At 38.0% G+C, this 20240-nt stretch overlaps 1 protein-coding gene across 2 annotated transcripts in view; it reads left to right on the top strand.

Moving 5' to 3' along the window:
- smog (G-protein coupled receptor 158 smog) overlaps positions 1-20240 on the top strand; it is a 337058-nt gene that overhangs the window by 293242 nt on the left and 23576 nt on the right. For both annotated transcript variants that reach the window (XM_081757949.1, XM_081757953.1), the window contains exons 10-11: positions 5374-5541; positions 14723-14848. In XM_081757949.1, the coding sequence (XP_081614075.1) occupies positions 5374-5541; positions 14723-14848 (294 nt within the window). The remainder of the gene's footprint in view (positions 1-5373; positions 5542-14722; positions 14849-20240) is intronic.

Below are 20240 nucleotides of genomic sequence, written 5' to 3' on the forward strand. Positions count from 1 at the left end.
AATAAAAAAAATGTGTAAGTTATACCATAAGTCCCAATATTATATCAAACTATTAGAAAAAACATAAATACTTACCTAGATAGCTTGTAGTTTTCCGCAGCACACTCAAAGTTGTTTAGGTTCTAGAGGCCATTAACATCAAACTCCATATGACGCATTATTGCCATACGTGAATATATTCCCCTGCTTTTAGGGAATCGTATTCTTCCCCCCGCGTATTCTTGCCCTCCTGTACTCTCTCTCTTTCCCTATATGGCTGAAACATAAGGGTGATAAAAGGACATTTTTTTTCTTCTCAAGTTCAGGATTGATACAATATAGGTAGTTTCAAATAAATTGCTAATAAATCTGAACTTCGACTTGATTTGAAAAGAAATAACATGAAGAAAATTAGAAACTAGTACAGAAGATCGAATGCAGGTAGGTAGGTAGGTAAAATACTTGACCGACATAACTCTCAGAATATATTATCACCACTTCCGCTACCTACACATGAAGCCCAGAAATTCCTTGCTTTGCAATTTTTTCCTGATTAATTCTAATATTTTCAAACAGTTCATCATTTTCGCAGTTATTAACTTTCATAGTTCAAAACTTTGCCATAATTCCTACTATTATGAGTATGCTTCTATGCTACCCACCCAACTTGCCTCTAATACCACTATAACTTTCGTTACTATATCCAGTCCATTACTCACTCACCGTTCTCTCATGTTTCTCGACTCAACTGGCAGCGATCAGGCAGTAATCAAACCCATATACTCGTATCATACTGGTGTCCCTCATTCACAGCGGTACCCGGTTACACTGTTTTCACTATGCTTGATAGAGCTGACGGGGTAAATTATAGCTTCATGTCACTATTGATCTAGAACACTGTTAAATCATCTACTCCCGAATATTTATCAGACAATATAGACAAAATAACCACTGCCATGGAGAACGTTTCTGATTTAATGGTATATACAATATTTCTCAAACCAACCCACTCCATTTCCTTCCAAACTATCATCATAATTTCTTACACTAACCGACAGCTTATGATGAGTTTTTTATACATAGAAGTAGCTCCAAAGCCCATTTTTCTCACACGAAGCATAGATTTGTGAAAAATGTTAACCTCCTTCCTCCTTAGAATATGAGTTCCAATAAAAGCGTAATGATTAGAACCCATAAGATCTTCTGTTTTGACATACATTTTGAACCTCCCTCCCCCTCCCTCTTAGATTACATCATTTAATCAAAGTAGTATGACAAAAAAAAAAAAAAAATAAGCAGCTTGAGGTTGGTACTATTTCCAAAATTCATTTCCAAGAGGTCGGCCACTTCCACGTGGTGCAATCATAAACAACAGACAACGTACATATTAATGTGGCGAAAATTTATAGAAATGCCCACTCCCTCTTAAAGCCAGAATATTGAGACATATGTCCGCTTATTTGAAATGAGAATTGAAAGTGACTGTTTGTGATTCTTGTCCCCCCCCCCCGACCGATCTTGATAAAATTTTTGACGTAGAAGCAATTCTGGCCTGGGAGTATTCACTTTGACGGTACAACTTAGAGGAGGGGAGGGAGAATTTAAAAAAATAAATGAAACTTAATAACTCTTGAACCAAACGACCAATCTCGATCGAATTTTCAACATAGATTAGGTTTGTGCCTGGAGTGTTTTCATTATTATTATTATTTCACTTTGATGGAGCAACGTAGGGAAGGAGAAAGAGGAGGAGAAAACTAAAATCAATATATATATATATATATATATATATATATATATATATATATATATATATATATATATATATATAAGTGACTATATTCATGAGATAATAACTCTTGAACCACCCGATCGATCTGAATCAAATTTTCAACACAAATTAGATTCGAACCTGAAAAGCTTCTTATCATTTCACTTTGACGGAGGGGAAAATATGAAAATTAATAAAACTTAATAACTCTTGAACCACCCGATCGATCTGAATCAAATTTTCAACACATATTAGGTTCGAACCTGAAAAGCTTCTTATCATTTCACTTTGACGGAGGGGAAAATATGAAAATTAATAAAACTTAATAACTCTTGAACCACCCGATCGATCTGAATCAAATTTTCAACACATATTAGGTTCGAACCTGAAAAGCTTCTTATCATTTCACTTTGACGGAGGGGAAAATATGAAAATTAATAAAACTTAATAACTCTTGAACCACCCGATCGATCTGAATCAAATTTTCAACACATATTAGGTTCGAACCTGAAAAGCTTCTTATCATTTCACTTTGACGGAGGGGAAAATATGAAAATTAATAAAACTTAATAACTCTTGAACCACCCGATCGATCTGAATCAAATTTTCAACACATATTAGGTTCGAACCTGAAAAGCTTCTTATCATTTCACTTTGACGGAGGGGAAAATATGAAAATTAATAAAACTTAATAACTCTTGAACCACCCGATCGATCTGAATCAAATTTTCAACACATATTAGGTTCGAACCTGAAAAGCTTCTTATCATTTCACTTTGACGGAGGGGAAAATATGAAAATTAATAAAACTTAATAACTCTTGAACCACCCGATCGATCTGAATCAAATTTTCAACACATATTAGGTTCGAACCTGAAAAGCTTCTTATCATTTCACTTTGACGGAGGGGAAAATATGAAAATTAATAAAACTTAATAACTCTTGAACCACCCGATCGATCTGAATCAAATTTTCAACACATATTAGGTTCGAACCTGAAAAGCTTCTTATCATTTCACTTTGACGGAGGGGAAAATATGAAAATTAATAAAACTTAATAACTCTTGAACCACCCGATCGATCTGAATCAAATTTTCAACACATATTAGGTTCGAACCTGAAAAGCTTCTTATCATTTCACTTTGACGGAGGGGAAAATATGAAAATTAATAAAACTTAATAACTCTTGAACCACCCGATCGATCTGAATCAAATTTTCAACACATATTAGGTTCGAACCTGAAAAGCTTCTTATCATTTCACTTTGACGGAGGGGAAAATATGAAAATTAATAAAACTTAATAACTCTTGAACCACCCGACCGATCTCGATCAAATTTTCAAAATAGATTAGGTTCGAGCCTGGGATGGTATTTATCTATTCACTTTGACGATAGAACTTAGGGGAAGTGGGAGGGAAGAGTTAAAAATAAATAAAACTTAATAACTCTTGAACCACCCGATCGATCTGAATCAAATTTTCAACACAAATTAGATTCGAACCTGAAAAGCTTCTTATCATTCCATTTTGACGGAGGGGAAAATATGAAAATTAATAAAACTTAATAACTCTTGAACCACCCGATCGATCTGAATCAAATTTTCAACACATATTAGGTTCGAACCTGAAAAGCTTCTTATCATTTCACTTTGACGGAGGGGAAAATATGAAAATTAATAAAACTTAATAACTCTTGAACCACCCGATCGATCTGAATCAAATTTTCAACACATATTAGGTTCGAACCTGAAAAGCTTCTTATCATTTCACTTTGACGGAGGGGAAAATATGAAAATTAATAAAACTTAATAACTCTTGAACCACCCGACCGATCTCGATCAAATTTTCAAAATAGATTAGGTTCGAGCCTGGGATGGTATTTATCTATTCACTTTGACGATAGAACTTAGGGGAAGTGGGAGGGAAGAGTTAAAAATAAATAAAACTTAATAACTCTTGAACCAAACGATCAATCTCGATCAAATTTTTAACATAGATGAGGTTCAGGCGTGAGGTGTTTTTTTCAATCATTTCACTTTGACGGTAGAACTTAGGGGAGGAGGTAGAAGGGGAAGATATATAAAAATAAAGAAAACTTAATAACTCTTATAAGCTAGATGAAGTTTAAACCTGAGATGGTTTTTGTCATATAACTTTGACGTTGAAACTTAAAGATGGGGGAGGGGAGAAACATTTTAAAATGATCGGAAATGACCAATATCAGTGTCGAATCCATAGTTTTCGGGGTCGCAAGATGAACAGTGACACTTCTGATGCCGTTTAAATCCAAATCCCTCAACTTAGGGGAAGGTATATAAATAAATAAATAAATAAATATATATATAGGCCTATATATATATATATATATATATATATATATATATATATAAATGATCGAAATGACTAATATCGTGACTAATTCACAGTTTTGGGGTCTTTGAGATTAACAATAACACTTCTGACGCCGTGCACTGCAACGTGGGGAACTGAGGGGATATATAAAAGTAATCGAAAATGACCGATATCAGAGAGCGCTCTAGTAATAGTAAAAAGTGACTGAGTAACTGAACATATTACTATTTCTTTCTTAATTTAGCCCAGCGAAAGGAGTAATTGATGCTAGTAAATAATATAAGTTTTAAGGTTCTCACTAATATGTTTGAGAATGACAAGTTTTCATCCCTATTCAGAATTTGTCTTGTTATCATATTAATCCGGAGCAGTATTTTGCAAGTAAAGGCTAGGTAGTATTCCATCCCTTCTTTCCCTTTTATTGGTGTCTTTAACGTATACATACTTGGGAATGTAATTTTATTGGGATATTGTAACATGAGGACAAATTGACGTTTTCCTCCATTTAAAAAGTCAATCAATGCAACGTTGTCTATAGTCTGTGACTGTGTCCACCGTAACATAATATGTTCTTTGAGTTTAATTGTCTTACAGTACAATAGCATTGCTGAAATGGGTGAAAGAAGCTTCTAATTCTTGTTCAATAGAACACACACATACACAAATATATATTGAACAAGAATTAGAAGCTTCTTTCACCCATTTCAGCAATGCTATTGTACTGTAAGATAATTAAATTCAAAGAACATATTAAATTATATTAGGGCTGCATATTTATTGCTACGCAGTTTTGTTTAGCTACTATCAAAGTTTGCTAGTTCATTCTACATACGCGATCTATCCTATTGACTTTCACGTCTTCGCGCCAATCATTCTGCAGTTTAAAGTTTAAGTTCGAATACTTTAAGGTTGATTGTCCGTTACTTCGAATAAGCATTTTTGAGCAGGAAACGGATATGAAAATATATCAGCTTGATCCTGACGTAAACAAACAAACTAAAATACGAAATAGCGTTTTCTAAGGCTACGTCGCTTCTCATCGCATGCGAAGCGAAATGCATTGTGAAACGAGAAGACAAATACTTTTCTACCATTCTCTCAGATTATTTGTATTTACAAAAGGAAAAGGAAGAAAATAAAATTGTTCATTCATGTTAATGTAAAGGAAGAGAAAATGGTGTATGAGTAGTTTGAAGTAGAAGTATATTAGCCAACCCTCGCATATGTTAAATGCTAATATATCAATCTAAGATGATGTATGTCTTTTCCAGTTGTGGTATCACCATCATCAAGCAGCAGACTCAAAACCCAAGCATTACCTGGCACAGGAGCTCCAAGGCAGGGACGCTTTTAAACCTCAAGATGGCGTCACTCTCAACAGTGATAATCTGGACGCAGCAGAAATCAACTTATCAGACATGAATCCAGAAGATATTCGGGTAACAATACTTTTTTTTTTTTACTTGTTTAACAAGTATGAAGGAATTATTCGTTAATGTTACAAGGTAGCAAAGGCCCCAAGTCACGACCCGCTCGGGAAAGTAATGCTCCCGGAGGTACGTTTTTTCGCGCGCTACTCTAGCCAGCTGTTTTACGCGCTATCCTAGCCAGTTATTTTAAGTTGGTCACAAAATTTATATCATGGAGTACAAGGGGAACAAAACGAGCTCTGCGGGGCTTCTGGCCCGTTCCTACTACTACTACTTATCTGCACAAAAGTAAGTAAATCACTTTTTTGAGTATTATTTTCATATTATTTTAATTTAAAAAGCGTTACAAAAATGTAAAAAAAAACTTTCCTCGGGCATGGTTTGAACTCACGCCAAAAGAGGTTTTCGTTCCTAGCATATAGCTCTAGCCCAGTTGGCCACGAAGACCGACGACGGCAGTCGTTTGATTTCTGCTATTTGAAAGCAACGTGGCAAGAAGTGGATAATGCCAACCAATCAGAACTGTTTTTTTCTCCCTACTTCCGGGAGCATTACTCTCCTGAGCTAGTCCTCCCAAGTCAGGGGCGTCATTTGAGGAGGGCAGAGGAGACAATTGCCCCCTGATTTTGAGAATTCCATACTTTTAATCGAAATGAAATGAAATATTTCAGTTTAACGTCCTACGATTATGCCTTTTTAGGCTAAGGGAGACGACGATTAAAACAAGTGAATGATGTTAGAAAAATTTGGTGGAATGGGAAAGTGGGAGGAAACAGGAGAACTCGAGAAAACCCACAGACACGATGTTGTTCACCATAAACTTACTTGGCCGGGGATCGAACCATGGATTCCATGCACTTAAGCACTCTACCATTGAGCCACCGTGCCTTCCGATTGTACAGTACATTAATATAATAGTAAAAAAAGTAAAACTCTCATGTCGGTGGAGCATTTTACCAACCAGCCTTGTCAGCCCCAAATAGTTTATAGAAGGCTACAAATATTTCATTCTTATATTAAGCTGGATTCGGATTTTAATTTTAGCCTACACTGTAAAACTACAATGACTGTGTTATTATGATATTGTTGAATTACAATCAAGTGTAACAGGATGAATATGGTTAATTGTGATATTAAAATAAATAATGATTCATTGTGAATTTGATCTTTGTAAAATAACTACAATAATAACTATTATTGTTATTCTATTAATAACATTTCTAATTTTGCATTTATTTTTAATTTAATAATGATATAATAGAATTGTTGTTCTGAATTCACTCAGTAGAATGGGTAAAAAGAAGCTTCTTATGTTTGTTGAATATGGTTAATACAGGTTGTCCCACATAAAACCGATACGTCTCACGCATGGGATTCAAGCAACACTTTCAACGATGAACTAACTAACAATGAATAGATAATAATAGTAACGTTAAATAGTTCCCTGTTTATAAGAGATGTTGGAAGTAGTGGCCATTGCTTCGCAGACCTCGTTTGAACGTATGGCAAGATAGCCCCCCCACTTTAGAAAATTGAAACAATGTTTAGGTCATTCGTTTGTACTACGTTTGTACCGTTTGTACCGAAAATATTTTCGTTTGTACCATTTTCCTTATAGGGTTACTTGAGAGGTCGACTGGGGGGGGCTATCTTGGCGCCAAGATAGCCCCCCCGTATCACTGCACAAAAATTTGAAATACACCATTCGAAAGCAAATCGTTTGTACCGTTTGTACCGAAAAAAGTTTTATTTGTACCCTGATAGTTTTTGAGAAACAGGGGATGACAATCGGGGGGGGCTATCTTTGCGCCAAGATAGCCCCCCCGTATCACTGCACAAAAAATTGGAATACACCATTCGAAAGCAAATCGTTTGTACCGTTTGTACCGAAAAATGTTTTGTTTGTACCCTGATAGTTTTCGAGAAACATGGGATGATATTTGGGGCGGGGGGCTATCTTGGCGCCAAGATAGCCCCCCTATCACAGCACAAAAAATTGGAATACACCATTCGAAAGCAAATCGTTTGTACCGTTTGTACCGAAAAAAGTTTTGTTTGTACCCTGATAGTTTTCGAGAAACAGGGGATGATATGTTGGGGCGGGAGGCTATCTTGGCGCCAAGATAGCCCCCCAGGTATCACAGCACAAAAAAATTGAAATGCACCATTCGAAAGCTAATCGTTTGTACCGAAAAAAGTTTTGTTTGTACCCTGATAGTTTTCGAGAAGCAGGGGATGAAATTTGAGGGCTATCTTGTACGCAAGATAGGCCCCCTAATGTGTACTTTTTCCATGTCCATTAATAAGTATTATATCTTTATCCATGTGAATTGATGTGTTTAGAATTCTGGTTGTACATATCAAAATAAAAAATGAATTTTTCAGTAATAACTCAACGTTAGAATTGAATCCGCGAGTGGGAAAACAGTGTGAGTCCAAAGTAAACCATTTTGAAGTAAAGGCAAAAATAACACTAAAGATATAGAACTACAAGTTGTAATGAAGAGCAGTGCAATTTGCAAGACCTTGCACGTTATAACAGAATGCTATAATGTCGACTGTACATTTGTGCCATTAACAAAAGAAAGTTATTTTTTCATATATCTCAAAATGCGTTTTGTGGACTAGTAGTGGTTTTCCACTCACCGATGCAATTAAATTTTCTCTATTTCTGCCCTTTTCCTTAAGTAAATACGTATTATTCAGCAATGGCCTATTTGCTTTCGTCTATTGTCTATGAAAGCGGCAAACTTCTCGAGCCGTTAATGTGACAGATGTAAACAGTTAATTTATTCAGTTGATGTAAAGCTGAAACGTGGAAGGACGCAGTTTAGGTGAGCAAACATTTCATCTTTTAGTTTTCTTTGTTTAAGATTATTTCTGTAAATCCAGTTTATTTCTGAATTTGTACACACTTTGTTATTCTTTTTACGGTATTTATTTACGGAAAAGGGCACAAATAGAGAAAATTTAATTGAATCGTTGAGCGGAAAAAAAAGCACTAGTCCACAAAACGCATTTTGAGATATTTGAGGAAAGAACTTTCGTTTGTTAATGCTACAAATGTACAGTCGACATTACAGCAATCTACTATAACGTGTGAGGTCTTCCAAATTGTATTGCTCTTCATTACAACTTGTAGTTCTACATCTTTAGTGTTATTTTCGCCTTTAACTCAAAATGGCTTATTTAGAACTCACACTGCTTTCCCACTCGCCGATTCAATTTTAACGTTGCGTTATTCCCAACAAGTCCTTTTTTTATTTGGATATGTACAACAAGAGTTCTAAATACACATAAATTCACATGAATAGGCACATAATACTTATTAATGGGCATGGAAAAAGTACATATTAGGGGGCCTATCTTGTACAGCGGGGGACACTTCTAAATGGTACACCTTAGCCGTAAATCTCCATATGGCTGTACCATTTAGAAGTGTCCCCCGCTGTACAAGATAGCCTCCAAAATGCTATCCACTCCTTCTTGAAAACTATCAGGGTACAAACTAAACTTTTTTCGGTACAAACGATTTGCTTTCGAATGGTGTATTTCAAATTTTTGAGCTGTGATACGGGGGGCTATCTTGTCGCCAAGATAGCCCCCCCGCCCAAAATGTCATCCCCTGTTTCTCGAAAACTATCATGGTACAAATAAAACTTTTTTCGGTACAAACGGTACAAACGATTTGCTTTCGAATGGTGTATTCCAAATTTTTGTGCAGTGATACGGGGGGGCTATCTTGGCGCCAAGATAGCCCCCCCCGATTGTCATCCCCTGTTTCTCGAAAACTATCAGGGTACAAACAAAACTTTTTTCGGTGTAAACGGTACAAACGATTTGCTTTCGAATGGTGTATTTCAAATTTTTGTGCTGTGATACGGGGGGGCTATCTTGGCGCCAAGATAGCCTCCCCAGTCGACCTCTCAAGTAACCCTATAAGGAAAATGGTACAAACGAAAATATTTTCGGTACAAACGGTACAAACGTAGTACAAACGAATGACCTAGTCATTGTTTCAATTTTCTAAAGTGGGGGGGGCTATCTTGCCATACGTCTCGTTTGATGACGTTACCAGCAACACGTTGTGATTCTGTAGGCGTGATGTTGTTACTTTCTCTAGTAATGTTCCATTTAAGATCGTCTTTGTATGAGGACTGTCAGTATATGCTTTGCTTTTCTTTGTGCCCCAGAAATAAATGGGGCTGTTCTAACGCAAACTGCTCCATTTGTGTCACAAATGGTCCTTGTTACTACAAGCGCTGATTCTACACATAACATTTTGCAACAACTCAACAATACGAGCTTCGCACAACAACTAACGAACGAACACACTGCTGCACTCCATATTCCGATAGTCAACTTTCGAGACAGTGTTGTCACCCCACAAGCAATTTAACTAAGAGATGATTAACCGGTACGTGAGACGTACCGGTTTTATGTGGAACACTCTGTAGACCATCATACTTAATAAGAATGACAAATATTTTTACACCATTACACAGGTAAATTTTCTGATCTTAATAGGTCAAGTTTGATTTAAATTACATGTAATGCGGTTGGGTTTCTAACACAACTCCTACAAGTTACGTGAAAGGACCTTACTATTTTCAATACAAGGATTTGAAATACTGCGACAATTAATTGCAGAACTGTAGGGCCTACCACAATATCGTTACCAGTGTTTTTCAGCCATATTTGACTAATTTATATTGACTCCATACGGCTTCAACAAGATGGCGCTATCAACCACATCCCCTACGAGACGAGTGCTTTACTTCTTGAGAAATTCTTAGGCTGAGCCCTGCCTCGCAATGGTGTCCAGAATTGACCAACCAAATTATGTGACTTTTACTTCTTGAGGGTACTGAAGCAGGGATAAAAGTTAGGGGGAACGCGGGGGTTGCCGTCTCCCGACCTTGAAAAAATATGTACGGCGTTCCCCCAGTTCCTAAAAAAAATACGATGGGCAAAGATAGGCAAGGGGACGGTGTGATTTCATGCCGCTATTTACCGTCCCCCTACGTTTTTAGATCCACTTTTACCCCTGATCTGAAGCTAAAGGTCTAAGCAGACTAACTCTAAACAGTGTGAGAACTCAAAGAGAAAATTGACCATGTTATAAGGCACATCGATGACCAAGTATGAGAAAAGGTAATTTTAAATTTGATTAAAAGGATAGTCCTGCAAAGAAAGTCGTGGCCAACTTTCATTCTTAAATAGAAATATTAACCCATTTTAATATGTAAACGTATCTTCATACGTGTATTATAGATGTCTGACGCTAAGTTCAGCTCTGACCTTTACTAATCCCAAAATGTAACAATACTGAGTCTGTTAGTTTTGCCTAACGTAAAATAATATTACCCTCTTCATTTTCATCTAAAATCAGTTGTACTAGACTGTTGTATGAGAAAGTGGTGTTTCTGTCCTGCCCATTTATGAAAATTAAGAGGAGAATATCGCTGAAGTCACAAGAAATCGTCCGATACCACCGCTTTTAATGGAAAACCCTTTGCAATCACCTGGTTATATTATAAATACTGCTGTGATATCGTTTTTAAGTATTTAAATGAGAAATAGTGTAACAGTTTACTTTGAGTCGGTGTTTATCAATTATTTACATATCAGTATACTACATTGTACGATTGCGGGGAAACAGTGGTTCCGTAATAGAGCGCTCACTTCTGTTGCTTAGGGTCCCTGGTTCGATCCCAGCTCGCGCCAACTGGGCTTTGTGGTAGACAAACACTATGTGTATGGGTTTTCTCGGGGTTCTCCCATTTCCCCCATTTTATTCATTCTACCATTCTATTTATTTCTCATCATCACCGTCTCCTTTAGCCTAGCCGCCATAATCGTAGGGCGTAAAACTGAAAGATTTTTACATTGCATGATTATGTACAGTAAAATTACAATGAAGAATAGATAAACGCGTTGTCATTGTGTCGTTGCTAAATCACTCTGATAGATTTACATTTAAATAATAATAATTCGTATTAAAATGATAATCAGTAATAAAATTAACAATCAATTATTGTTTATTGAGGTGTCAACCCTGTTCCTCTTGTTGCGAATCCCTGTAATGATGAAATAACGCTAATTTTAGTGTAAAGCCATACAAAACATAAAGCTTACTTAAAATAGTGGATATAATTGTTTATTTTATTTCCTTGCCTTTAATATTAAAGTCTAACCGCTCTATTTCAGCTCTGACAACTATACACAAGTGCAACGAAGTTGTTAATTACTCAGATTCTAAAATCTCGCATTGTGCCAGAAAGACGGGAAAATTCAGTTCAGTCAGTTTAACTAATTATCTCAGCCTATACTTTCGGAAACCTCCGACAAAAAAGTAATATAATTTCAAATATATTTCTAATAACCGAGTTTGTTTGTGTTGCATATTCTATTTTAAATATATGAAGAAAATTGTATATTTTAATAAAGGATTTAGACTGCGTCGTCCAAATCGTCGATGACACGGGATCAAGCACTTAGTCGTGGCTATGAGTCTAATTGTTCGACTTACATTTATAGGAAAAGATCACTTGGAAATAAAAATAGATCATTTATAATCTGTAATACAGAAATGACCACATGGGGAAAGAAGAAGTCTTATATCTTGCCCCTAGGCTGCATTCTGCCCTAGACTTCATCCTACTCAGTTCATACGTTCATTCTGGTCTGAGGTTAGGATATATTTGAGTCAGCAAGTGTATAATTCTTGAATTGTGACAAAGTCTGGCAACTATGACAACGCACTGACAGCGTAGCCAGTCATAGCAGATAATGCAGACGTGGTCAGCATAGTACAAGCTCATGCTTTCTTGATGTAGTAATCAGGTATGATCGAAATACAACTATTTAATAAATATTTATAAAATACAAGCCTAGTTGTGTGTTTTATTCTGGAGAGGTGTCATACACCGTATTCTCTCCTTTGTTCATGACACACCCTCTCAATTCCCTCACACACACAGACACAGAAAGAAAGATACTATCCCCTTTAAACTTACTCAGTAGTTCTAAGATTCCAAACTTCTTCACTCTGGGTATAAATGGCCCACTCTTAGTCTAGTGATTGGGGTAGCCTAAATCTCTTTGGCACACTAGGTCTTGGATTCGATTTCGGGTGGAAGAAAATCGAATGCATTGTATTGGTTCAGAGCCTAGCCTACTTTAAATTATAGGCAGCGTTCAACAACTGTTTTCCGAGTGTGGTATCTCTACTAGCCCTACAATGAGGATTGCATGCATCGCATCAATCATTGTACGATTGTTTTACATTTGCTTCCAGATGAAGCATTGGTCAGAAGCAAGACCCTTTAACTGTGGAAACGTATTTGTAAAATAGTGAAAGGGTGGTAGTTACTCCACAGACGAAACTCAGCCAACATTTTCGAGAATAGCGTATCATGGTCATGCTCCAGATTGACACAAAATAAGGAAATGGATTGATTGATAAGTTTAGACAAACCGTTTGTGTAACCAACAATAAACCGGATCGATGTGAAAGAACTATACGAACCTCTGAAAACATTAAGACGGGAAGACAACCTCTTGATCAGAATCTAAAACGGTTTGCGAAGAAACATGACGCTTCTGTGGAAATGTCAGTGCTATCGATGCGGTGTATTTCGCACGACGATCTCTATTACCACCCATACAAAATATCTGTGCAGATTGTTCAGGAATCGTCAGCATGTCATTGAGAGTTATGGAAACAGTTATATGAAAACTTTTTGCAAGTACAAAACAAAGAGAGGAATTTGTTGGGAAATTTAATGGTGTTTGGGTGCTGTAAAGAAACAAAACATGCGATATTAGAGTCAAGGCCGGGTTTAGGGGGGCCAAAGGTGCACGTGCACCCCTTCGTTATAAATATACACTACCAAAAGTGAGAAGCTAGCAGTGAGTTTTGCAAAATCAATAGTTTAAGTCACTTTTCTGAAGGTTGAAGGAAAAAAGAATTCATCGAGAGCAGACACTTAGCACATCTAAAGCAATTCCTCATTTATCTCACAGATGCATAAAGGCATTTAAAAAGCTCAAATTTAATTCAAATGTATTGGTAGTTATTGGTGTACCTCCCCTCAGAGAATCTTGGATCCGGCCCTGATTGGAATAATAAAAATCCACAACAGTTGCATCGATAACTCCTCTATAATAAAAGAGTGACAGTTGATGTTGCATTGCAGCTTTCGGAATGGTATGACTGTATTCATTTGAGGGCGAGCATAGCCGTGCGGTCTCAGTAACCTCAGAGCATACATGCATAAGCTGGAAGACTTCGCGTTTCCATGTCTTCACCAGTTATACGTTGATTTCGCCAGGATCTAATTGTAGCAAAATGGAGCTACAACATACACGGCTCAACAGTCCATGGGTACTTTACGTTGTGCTTTTGAAAACCGTATCGTCTCCGATTTGGAAACATTAACTGGCCTTCCAGCTCACCAGATCTATTTGCGTGTGATAAGCTTGTTTGGAGCTATTTTAAGAGCAAGGTATTCTCAACACTACTTGCAGATTGAAATGAAGAATTCAGGAAGAAGTGCGTGCAATTCCGGGAGATTTGAATATGTGTATAACAGGGCGCCTATCAAGGGGGCAAAGTGGGGCGCTTTCCCTCTCTAGAGGAAATTATACTTCGGAAGATCGAAAACCAAATAGATATTTTTTTAGAATAGTTACCGCAAAATTTGAGACTGCATTTCAAATGTCGCTTATACTTGCCCCCTGTGGAAACCACAACATGGGCGTCCTTGTGTGTAGAGTCTGAGAGTGACACAATGCAACGAACAACCCTACGTGACATGATATTTGAAAAGTATCGTACTGATGGTTGTTACCATTATGGTATGTATGTTGTAACCATTGTGTATGTGATGACAAACCTTTATAATGCTTTTTTCATTAACAATACAATTTATATGAGTAGTGAGTTATTTATTACGTGTTTGAAATGATAGTTGAACGCTGTTCAATACTACATAATCTCATTGCTGACAAAGGACGTAACCAACGACCAACAACCAAAGACTCTGTGTAATTTTAACATAGTTTTAAGATATATTCTGCCTTTGGTTGCTGTGGAAATATCCTAACACACTAAGGGCGTCGAACACCAAAAACTACTGTTTCTAATATATACCGGTACTGATTAAGGTTTATTATTGTTTTACAGGCTGAGCTGAAGCGTCTTTATACGCAACTGGAAGTGCTCAAGAACAAAACCATTCGTGCTGACAACCCTCACATTTCCAAAAGAAGAGGAGGGCGAAAGGCTGCTCATAGAAGGTTCTCACTTCAGGTAAATATTAATTTACAATTCTTAATAGGATATTATAGGTCTAAGATAAATCTTTTAATTATTCTACAAATATCATAAATGAATATGTTTTCCTTAATTTCGTACTGAAGGAGTTAAAAGAAAGAAAAAGAAACTTCGCATCACCATAGAATAAAATGTTGGTATAAAAAATATGCTGTGCTTATCAAAATTTATTATATGCAACTAGTTATGAAAATAATGGAAATACCCCAAGTAAATGCATTTTTCTTAGTGTTGCCCAAGAGAGGAGAAATTTCACGTCTCGAAAACAAAACACTAGTCGAAATGAGAAGTGCTTTTTAAGTTTGAAACAAGAAATTAATTTCATGAATCTCGTAGGTAACATTAGTTTAAGTCAGATCTCAACATTTTTGTTGTCATAGTATAAATCTATAAACTGATAAAGTAATTTTTACAAGCACAATGAAGAGTATTAATCAATAATTAAATATATGCAAGTTTTTTTCACGATATTCTCCAATAATAGATATGGTTAAAATGTTGTTATATGACACCCTTCGTGAACCTCTCGTGATACGGAAGGATTCTGGTAACTTCTAGATAAAATTAAGAACTGAAATGCCCGTTCATTTTACAGGGGAACATATTTATGAAAAATATTTGAAGACTCTTCCTTCCTTAGGATACCCATTGTCATAAAAGTCTAGTGATAAAAGCCGATAAGATACTATATTTTTTATGTACATTAGGAGTTAGTGGTCTACGACTTCCACGCTTTGCACGCTGGCTTGACGTGGTGCGGTCTATCGGCCTCTTTTGATGAACCGGTACCACTAACATAAGCACCCGGCCCATACTTCCTCTATCTGATCTTCGTGTCCTCATGCACGATGTCCCCATGTCAAGATTTGTCCCCAACCTTGACGCCTTAGCGTGTAACCCCCATTCTCGCAGGGAGTGGGATACGCCTACTGCGTGGCAGAGCCGAAACCCCACCTACCAGTTACCTACTGGTGGATGCGGACTCCTAGCGAGCCAGTCCTCCCATACTCTGCAGGTATGGTGCCCGATCCTTTAAAGGCAAGCTGACCTCCCCAACATGCTCACCGTTACCCAGATTCCTGCGATTAGCTCTTATGTGGTACCGGACCCCATGGTATGACCAAGCCCGGCAGACTCCAACCCAATCCGGGAGCCCCCGGCATGCCCAAGGGGGCTTGTTCAATCCTGGCCATGCTTACCTCTAACGTTCAACTACCCACCGCCTTCGCGTATAGAGGTACCACGCACACGTCGAGATACTCCCGTATCTCGTCCCGGATTCTATAGTACGTGTTAAGTCACGATTTGAGTTGGTGCCAGCGAGCTGATACTCCCTTCCCGGTAGGATCTTCCAAGCAATACGGGACTTCCTCTAATTACAGTAGAGGTACACCGTACACTACCAGAGCCAATGACTGCTGCAGACTGTCTCCCTTTGAAAACAATGGCCATTTGGGAGCGGCAGCTCCCCTGGTAGGGTCGTGGCTTCTGCACCCAGCGAAAACATAACGAAAAACTGGGACGAAGGAGTTCTCACTTCCTCAGCTCTCCTGAGGTACGAGTGTGCATTAGAATACTAAGTATCCCAACCCGGACTCAAGAGCACCCAGTACCTACATCATCCTCCCGGTAGGGCGTTGGATCCGCCTCCCTGGGCACACCAACTACCCACTCTTTCATACGTATTGGGATACCACGTAGTTTTATCTCCGGGATCCAAGGGCACGGCTTAGTTGCCCATTTCGGAGGATAGCCGAAGCCTCACATCCGCCGGTAGGTTGTTGTCTAGCTTTCAAGGCAGTCTTTGAGGAGTACTGCCCGGGGGTGCTGGACATTCGAGATAGTTGCTTGTTTCCAAGCACCACTCGAACATGTCTCACCCTCAAAGTACCCAGTCCGCCACAAGGCATGCGGTAACCGGTGTGTAATGAGGGGGTCCCTCCCCCTTTCTCAGCACTGGCTTGAGACCGGCCATTGCTATTTTTCTTTTGATATACAGTATGTTTTAAACTTCTACCTACTTACGATACGCCAGGCTTGTACCTAGGGGTGGCCAGGATGTTCAGCTTTTCCCCTGCGACCGCCATCATCTCCCTAAAACTTTCAGTTCCTTGTTGATATGTGACTAGGGTAGGCTAAATTTGGTGATTTAGGTGGATGTAGCAGAAGTTCAAGCCACAACATCCCAAGCATGAGGTCACAGCCAAGAATGAGGTCACAACATCAGCACAATGTGGCGATGCATTATCTATACAGAGGATGAATTGTCATTTTTCATTTGTAGTACATTCACAGTCAATTTTGGCAAAAAGTGTATGAAAACACTCGGCCGTAATTGTATGAACTTTCGAAACGGGGTGGGACAATATCACGCCCTGGGAATCCAATAAGATAGCGTACATAACCTTCTCATTGGATGACACCTGACGAAAATTTTTGAGGGTATTGAGTCTGTGTGTTTCTACTGGATCGACTGCCATTTTGTTTCTGGATTGAATAATGGACTCTGTGTCACAACATCTTCCAAGAAATTGCGTCCCTCTCTTCTGAAGCGTATCACATTTGCAACACTTGATCGAATCCTTGCTTCTTTTTGATCGTCATTAAACATTCATGGAGCCCAATGAGAAGAAATTTTCCCTAGACCCAGTTCGTTGTACTGTAACTATTCGTTCTACTATTCCCATTGTTAGTCCCAGTGTATCAAAAATCTCCTGCATGTTGACATGTCTATGTTCCATGATGAAATTTTTGAACACGGGCAACGTTAGCGCCAGTTGATGCTGTTTTTGAACATCAAAATCTCTGCTCATCTTTCACACTCGTTTACCTTGGTTCACACTCACGCACTCAGTTAATAACAGTGGTTTCTGCAAGTGCACTGTCATCACACACACACAAATATACATACTCCAGGTGGTGATGAATATCGGCTGCAAAACGTCCAGCTGCGGTGAGGAACTTCACAATTACCTGTTGCTCTTCAACCGAAAATTCTATGTTCCCGAGAAGTATCAGAAACACATCTTACTCGTTCAGACACTGTGACTCAACCACTGCTACCTAGTAAAGAAAATCTAACTGCTTAAGAGACAGAGAATGGAGGCCTCCGACGCCGTAGTTGTTTTACCGAAATGACAAAAGTGTGGACCTCGTAATTTGTACACGCATTTGTGGCGTGGACCTCGTAAATTTAAGAAAAAGTCAGTTTAGTCCTCCGAAAATGGTTTCGACAACTCCTGGTTTACTGTTCTGGTTCCGGGCTTACAATACGCCCTTTTGTGAAAGTGACATCATAAAAGCTTAGCTTGAGATAGAGGTCTGCACGGGTTCGGGACGTAAACTTTTAAATATACAACCATACTTCTCGGCCTTTTCGGGCCTATCTTTATAAATATACTGTACAACGATATTTATTTGACCGTTCTTTCTGGAGAACTTTTAAAGCACAACCGCGAAATTGAACCTGTAGTTTCTGTAAATAAAAAATACAATTTTGCGTTAATCATCAACTTTCTGTAATCCGGGCCTATTTCGGGCTCATTTAGTTATCATATGGGCTCGAGCCTAAATGCTAAAACATATTTTGGACTCGGGTCGGTGCTCACATTATAAATTCACGAGTGGAGCCTCTAGCTTGAGATAGGTATTAACTATTTTCCAAAGTTCATTTCAAACAGGTCAGCCTTTTCCCATGATTTTCCCATTAAAAAAAATAAAAAACGAAAAATCTCCTTTATTTGTGTTTCACATCACAACTTCAAGTGCAAAATCACTGGAGGCCACAAAACCGGTTAGATCTCTCGTAACATCAATCAGTTCGAAATGAGAAATCGCCACTACAACTTCTGTCTGCCTTTGTCTCTCTATTCCTCCTACCATGCGAAAATACCTCAAGTCCAGTTTTTCTGTTGCATATTGATGGAAAATAATTCCATCCACGCCCGGAAGAAATTTTGAACACACGGAAGATGAAAACAGTGCTGCGAAAATTCTGCGAATCTTCGTTAAGTACGATTTTATGTTACTCGAGATATGACCCAGAGATAATTTCCTTCTGAATTAATCATTAGTGCTTATAAGATCCATACTTCATTCCTTTTATACTGAATGTGCGGGTATTTTTTGAGTATGAGAGCAATTTGACAAGCGTTGAAGGATTTATTTTTCATGAAATGTGGCATCATTGAGTTTGAGAATGACTGAAGTCAAGTTTAGTAATGTAAAGTTGTGTGGTTTTTAGCAGTAGAGTGATTTCAGTATTGGCTTTAGCGGGGGTCTATATTTCTAATATAAGTAAGGTTTCGCGTTTCTGATAAGTATATACAACTCTGGAGAGTTCTTTCCCCCACTCTTGCAGTACCAAAAACACTTTTTTTTTTTTTGGTAAAATTTTGCTATTTCTAGGGAATAAATGCATATTGTAATATCTTATACGTGGTTTATATTTGTAAATATTAACATGTGCTTTTTTTATTTATAAACAAAACTACGTGCTCTACTACTACATGTTACTACGTAAAGCAGACGACAAGAATCTTAGTCACCACTTAATCATGTAATAAAAGAGAAATATCAGCGTCACTGCTGCTCAAAAGAGGGTATAAAACCCTATGCATTGCTTCAATCAGCATCAGTTTCGGCTTGCCAACTCGACTCTATTAGCTTGCCTGAAAATTTAAAGGATTTTTAACCTAACCGAAGCTTCCTAACTTGCCTGAAGCTTTAAAGCCTCCTGCTTACTCAGCTTGTCTGGAGCTTTATGGGAACTCAACTACTTCCTTAGTTTGCGTAGAGGTCTGAGAAATTTCTAACCACAAACACCTAGCTTGCGTCGAGTTTTGTGTTTTTTCCACGCTTAGCTTGCCTGGAGCTCTGTGGGACTCCAACCTCTCTTTGCTCCTTAGAGCAGTAAAAAAATCCTAACTCGCCTTTACTCAACTTGCTTTAAGGTTTATGAGAATCCTTTCCTTGGCTGCCTGGAACTTGGGACACCTATTTAACCTAACTACTTAAATAAATTTTGTATTAATCTTAAGACCACATTTATAGTAATTCTGTGTTATATTGTTTTATACAGAAACTTTTGTAATTAGGGATGGTATCGAGACGAGACGAGACGAGACTTTGTACAGTCTCGGTCTCGTCTCGGTTGATAAATAACGGTCTCGGTCTCGGTCTCGTCTCGAGTAAAAAGTCACCGTCTCGGTCTCGGTCTCGTCTCGGTCAACAGATGCTTGTCTCGATCTCGGTCTCGGTCTCGAGTACCAAGTCTCGGTCTCGTCTCGAAAGTCTCGAAAGTCTCGAAATAAATAGTGTGAAATTAAAAAAGTGAAAGTATTATTCTCGTACAGTCTGTCGTTTTCGC

Source organism: Thermobia domestica, chromosome 1, assembly GCF_964235325.1.
Source record: "Thermobia domestica chromosome 1, izTheDome1.hap1.1, whole genome shotgun sequence".
In the NCBI taxonomy this organism is placed as follows: Eukaryota; Metazoa; Arthropoda; class Insecta; order Zygentoma; family Lepismatidae; genus Thermobia; species Thermobia domestica.